The following is a 6,398-nucleotide window of genomic DNA, read 5'->3' as shown; positions in this document are numbered from 1 at the left end:
AAAAGTGAAAAAAATTACAGTAGGATGAAACCCATTAGAGAAGTAGGGAAGGGGATGACGGGTCTGGGCGTTACTGCATACGATTTTTTGCATTTTCCGAGAAGATTTACTATGGTAATATATATATATTTTTTACCGTAGGAAAGTAGAGATTTCAACGCACTGAAAGCACATCAACTTTTTGAAAAAAGCTGAAATTTTGACGTCAGAATTTTCGATTGAAAATTAGGGTGTTTTTTCGATATTAATTCAAAATAAGGTGAAAAAATAAATATTTTAAATCAAATAAATTACAGTATATTTGGGACATAATAAGGTAAGTTTTCACCAAATTTCGTTTAAAAAAATAAATTTTTGTAAAAGATAGAAATAAAAAACCAAAAAGTTGTTTTTTTTAATTTTTCACATACATTTTGAGGTTATGTGAAAAATGTGTGAATACAAAAGTTGTAGATCTTTTTATTGCCTACAACTTTGTCATTTAACTTTCTTCGATAGGACTTTTAGTTTTGCCGGAAATCGAGATAAACCGTTTTTTACCCTTAAAACTCCCCCCCCCTACCCCTTCCCGACCTCAGATCGACCGTAATTTATTTTTCCTTTCATTTTGATCATATTTCCCTGCTTTTCTAATGGGTTTCATCCTACTGTAATTTTTTTTGGTTTCAAAAATTATCGGCACTGGTCTATTATGGAATACGGTCACATACGATTACCTACTAGCATCTTTGAAAAGTCTTATACATAAACACCACTTAACCATATCCTTTCCAGCTATTTAATCTAAATATTTAAAATTGTTAAATATATAAAGCTTCAACTAGGCAATCTATATCAATATTTCATATGTATGTGAGATATGATTTGGAAATAGAAAAGTTGTGTCAAAAACAAAATTTATGTTCTAATATAATTGATGTGTATGTGTACTTGTGTAAAATTTGTGATGTCATATTTTCTTATATAACTTTATGCATACACGTTGTTTTAAATAAATACATAAAAAATATATAATCGAACTCTGCTTTTCCAACCATGTATAAGTTAGGAAATAAATTTTCCCTTTTAATTGACCTCTTCTGCCCCTCTTCCAGTGCATCTTCAAAATTCTGAGTTTCATATTATTTAAATTTTGCTAATTCACATTATTATCATATATGTTTAAAGTACCGTCGTAGCAAAGTTGTTAGTGTGTTTGCCTCTTAAATGGTGTGCAGTAAATTTTTGTTTGTTTCTAGATATCTTATTGTTAAGCCCGTTAGAAAACTTGTTTAAATAAATCTAATCCTTTGTTAGTAAGAATATCAATTAAAACACAAATCACGAGTAGAAATATTTATTACAACAGAATCAAATGTATTTATAATTTTGTAATATGTTATAAATAAAATTACTTCTATTTACATCTATGTACAGTAGATTTATTAAAATAATAAATTAGCTAACAACTATTTCTTTTATAATCAAAGTTAATTAGACTAAAATTTTGTTGATTTGTATATATTAAAACGTGATAAATAATTAATCATAAAATTAAAAATAACACCGTTTTATCAATAATTACAATAATTTACTAGATATGTGTACAACATATAGTACGCTAAATATTGGGACAGTTTTTACCTGATTTAATAAAATAAGGATCCTATTTGCTGGAATCGTATAATATCTGAGTATGATGATCTAATTAGCCTTCCAAGCATGTGCGCTAATTTGGTATATATATATATATATGATGCTTTATGATCTATTGATTTAAATCACATATATGAGAGAAATGGTCAATCAAAATCACTAATTCAATCAAATCAATAGGTATCCATGCATTTCTAGAATAAACAGGAACTAGGTTCAAAGGTCAATCTGATCTATAAAGTCGGGTCATTGTTAAATTATTATTATGTAACTTTAAATTTAAAAGCATAAGTATGATTCTATACGATTCTTAATAGAAATTATCTATAAATTATCTTGTAATAAACTCATTTGAATATTGTCTTAAGAATGAACACTTATAAACGAATCTTAGGCTTATAATATAAATCCACTATTGCAAATTAGAAAATATTATAAAACACTAACAAAAATCCATATATCTGAGTGGTGTATAACACGAATACTCAAACATTTTAATATTAGCGTAACTATAAATGTTTGTATGGAAAACCTAAACAGCCAGTGGAAAGACGTAGTGTTAGTCCTCCGACATAAAGGGATGTTCAGACTAACCACTGACTGACCCAAATACCCTATGTTTACTTGTTATGTTTATATTATGTTTTACGTTAGTTTTCTATTGTATTAGTATTAAGTTACTGTAAAAATAGGAAATAAGGAAATAAATAAATGTTGTGTACACCCTTAGCGGCTTTAAAATTTAGTAGCGTAAGTCAATGTCTGACGCAATCGACGTGATTGTAGACGAAGTTTGTAGGTGTCTTAAGCTAAAACTTATGTCTTATATATTTCAGAAATAAAACAATATTGTTTCTATTTTATACACTCCGAAATATTCGTTAAGAGCCCGGAAAGAACAGGCTGTTCCAAGCCATCAAAGTCAGTGAACAAATTAAATCTAAATCTTGTAAATAAAAACTTTTGAAAAAATTCCTCCTAATTCACATGAACATCCTCCTTCCATATCTGGATATGAGTAGTGTTCTGCCACTCCAACACGATAACTTTAAGTTTCGTATGAAAAATGGCATTCGGTATAAGTTTGCTTCTGCCATTGCTAGGCGTGGGTGAACTTTAAATATCGACAGCGATTAAGTATAAGGTACTCAATAAGCTTATCATCATTATCCATATACACGAATGCCATTGGATGTACCTTCAGAATAAACTCAGCGATATGTTTGTTGGCTATATATTCATACGAGTATTAACGCTTCATTCTATTGGATTCAGATAAAATAAAATTTCCATACAAACATTTATTATTACACCTGTAACGACGGTATGTATTGTTGGTACTGTTGCAGAGCTCATATTAAGTACACTGTTTAGTTTTATAGTTGATGGGTGACTATACTATTTTTTTCTATAAAACCTTGTCTTCAATGTCTGATTTTAGTATAAACAAGATCCTTATATATAACGCGTATGTGCTTCTCTGCGTTATATCCTTTCCAGGACAATCATAAATGCATAATACTATAACCGGCCTTAGAACCTATAAAGTAACCTACTTCATGGCGAAACAACTCCGATATGCTTTTAAAATATTAGCGTTTCACTTAACAAGGCCGTGACAAAAGTTTGTGGAATTCATTTAATATTTAACTCTGGTCTCAAGTTATATTGTGCTTTATAAACTTGCTCTACAAAAATGACTACCAAGTTCTCGCAGAAAAAGCTTTGTTCAAAGCAAACTTGTTGATTTATTTGCAGATGAAATAACTTGACTGAAAAGCTTCCTTAGAAATATCTTAACGTTAATATTTAGTAATTAACTATAAATGTAATTTATAACATTATATACATTAAATTTATAAACGCGTAGGTTTCAGTTCAACAGACATCTTACAATTTTCGAAACCAAAGTTATAACTTAAGCCAATGTTAAGTTTCGAAGATTAATTTAACTTTTCCAAATCTACCTTCAAACAACAGAAGTTGGTAACGTTTTACATATTTTAAGTCCAGACTACAGTTAAAATTTTAACATCTAATATCACAAATAGTATTGATTCGTTATTAACATCTTAGATAAGCATCATCATTACGATAAGGATTATATGTGGTAAGTTTCTATCGTCTTTTGAATATGCCTTCAACCTAATTTCGTTCTGAATTGGGTGACCATATGACTCTTCAATAGATCGCATCAGTTCTTTTGGGCATGGTAGTTCTTCTACCGGTAAATCTAATAGTTTAATAGCTTTACCTCTCGTTTCTGTGACCGTTTCTTCTTTTTCGTCATTTTTGTCGTAATAGTCGTAATTTTCATTAGTTGAAACAGGATTTTCTACTTGTTCATCAATTTGATCGTTTAAACTTCTATCAATCTCATTGTTTTCAGCGACACATGTTACTTTGTCTAGAGCCTGTCTGAGTGTGTTGTCTTTTGTTTCATTGCGAAGGGTATAAATCCAGGAGAGACGGCAATTGCAACTCAGAGGATTACCTGCAAAGAGAAACGCTTTTAGTACTGGATTATTGGAAAATAAACAATGAATTTAATAGTGGGCTCGGCTGGTTCTATGTCTGGCAGTGACATTTATCAATTTTAATAAATAATAATTATTTTATAAAAAAAATATGCAAATATATTCCACGATTCAAACACTTCTAAGGGTGCGTACAGACTATGTAACATGTTATATAACTTGTGTTTTATAACACGTCCACATTATGTAACCTTGTTATTCAACATAATAACATAAAACAATACTGTACACATTAGAATAACAATGCAATATAACCATTTTAAATAACAAAAGAAAAACAAAAAAACGTAGATGCTGGGTTAACATGTTATTATAACATGTTTTATAACATTCAGTGTCCACATTATCTGAAACATGTTGTATAACATGTTATGTTATATAGTCTGTACGCACCGTAAGATGCAAAATGCGTCTTAACAAACAGACTTTCTAGTAGCAAAATTACCGCATTAAGAACCAAAAACGAATTATCGATATAAACATTAAGTAAAGAAAAACATTAGGATTAGATGTTTCGTGTAGGATTATGATAACACATATTTAATTAATATATTTAAATATAATTTGTATCCCGCAATATTTTGTAAAACAGTTTATTAATACAAAGGGAAACTCAAATAAAAAAATATGATATTCATTTAGATATAACAATTCAAATCAAGAACGGACGAAAAGTCAGTAGTCGTTATATATTACTTAGTTATAGTTTATTAAACACATCATTTTAAAGACCTTTGCTACCCTTTTACCTAACTTCAGAGCAGCTCTTCAAATAAATTCATTCATTTTGAATAGATGTTTAAATCGAATTCTGGTTCGCTGTTATAGAGCTTAATAGTATTACTAGAATTAGGTCACTTATGCAATAGGGGTATTTGAACAGTTGTTGAAGCACTTTGACATGTAGGCCACTTACAAGCTTTATTAATTAATTATCTACATAATTTATGGTATTTAATGCAAGGTGATTTATATTATGTACACTTGATTGTGAGGTTGCCCTTTATTTCTATATAGAGATTAATATAGCAGCGTTGTCTTAATAGGCGAGCAGCCCTCGGCCATTATGTGATGGCTGTGTGCCCATTGTTTTTACCAATTGCGCAATTAACAGTTTCCATAAGGAAAAAAAAGATGATTTGTACAAAATGCTGATAAACTACTTATCTTTAAGGGAAATTATAAAGGCTTCTTGAGTCAGAAAATATATAGATAGAAATAGATACATTATACAGCCTCTGTAACATTTATCTTTCTATAGGTGTTACTTAATTGCAATATAAAACTGTATAATACAAAGTTCTCGTCATTGAATTATATATGGAAACCGCAAAAAACGCGATTTATTATTAGAAGACACGGCTTTATGTATACTATGACAATTATTACTAAAATATCTTCATAAAAAAGTTAAGTTATACTTCTTTGGCATTATTAAAAATAGTTTTTGATTGTATGCAAATAATTAATTACAATTAAATTATCAAAAACTGGAAAAGGAGTCATTATAGTCAATAAAGTCAGTTTATATATAATAAATATTTATTATTATTCTCTTACATTAAGTGTAACTTAAATTCTATAATTATTAGAATGTTGTTTTTAAATTATGTCCAATGCCGTAGCATCTTCCGTGGGCAACTTCATTCTGTTAAGTTTGTGTCACGGTGCGCGCTCATCGTAAAATTTCACTCTCATCTATTTTTCATAACGCGCCTAAAGAAGTATAACTTCAAAAATAAAAAATAAGGCAAATATTGACAGATATTTGACAGGAGCCCAGAGCTCGCGCTTTCCTTGCTCAATGAATAAGTGTCACAATACAGCGAGGAAATGCCTCCGACATTAAAAGTACAACGTCACAGGGACCCAAGTTTTTAAATCTGTTTTAATTTTCTATTTATCAATTTATTATTATTAAAGTTTGCGTCATTTTATAGTATATTCATTATAATGGTTCAATTTAGTTCGCTGCTAATATCATTGACACAAATCAGACATCTGTCGGATTCAATAAAAAATATTTTGTTTTTTAATTTGCAACTGATTTAATAATAATACCATTATAATATTTAACTCCTAACATTAGTTTTGGCTATATTCCCGACCAGATAATTACTTCAGGACGCGCTTAGAATTAAAGCTGGCCAGTATCTACGTCGTTACCACTAACGAATGGCTTAGTGTAACGGCGAGAATAATTATAATGTAAAAAGATATTGTTAT

General features: G+C 29.4%; 1 protein-coding gene across 1 annotated transcript in view; it reads right to left on the bottom strand.

The window, feature by feature from the left end:
* Positions 1-2,885: 2,885 nt before the first annotated feature.
* Positions 2,886-6,398, bottom strand: part of LOC125060440 (connectin-like) — a 63,477-nt gene continuing 59,964 nt past the window's right edge. Inside the window, exon 3 of the mRNA XM_047665345.1 lies at positions 2,886-4,129. Coding sequence (XP_047521301.1) covers positions 3,708-4,129 — 422 coding nt within the window. The 3' untranslated portion in view covers positions 2,886-3,707. The remainder of the gene's footprint in view (positions 4,130-6,398) is intronic.

Source organism: Pieris napi, chromosome 21, assembly GCF_905475465.1.
Source record: "Pieris napi chromosome 21, ilPieNapi1.2, whole genome shotgun sequence".
Classification (NCBI taxonomy): domain Eukaryota; kingdom Metazoa; phylum Arthropoda; class Insecta; order Lepidoptera; family Pieridae; genus Pieris; species Pieris napi.
This window is presented reverse-complemented; position numbering and strand designations above follow the sequence as displayed.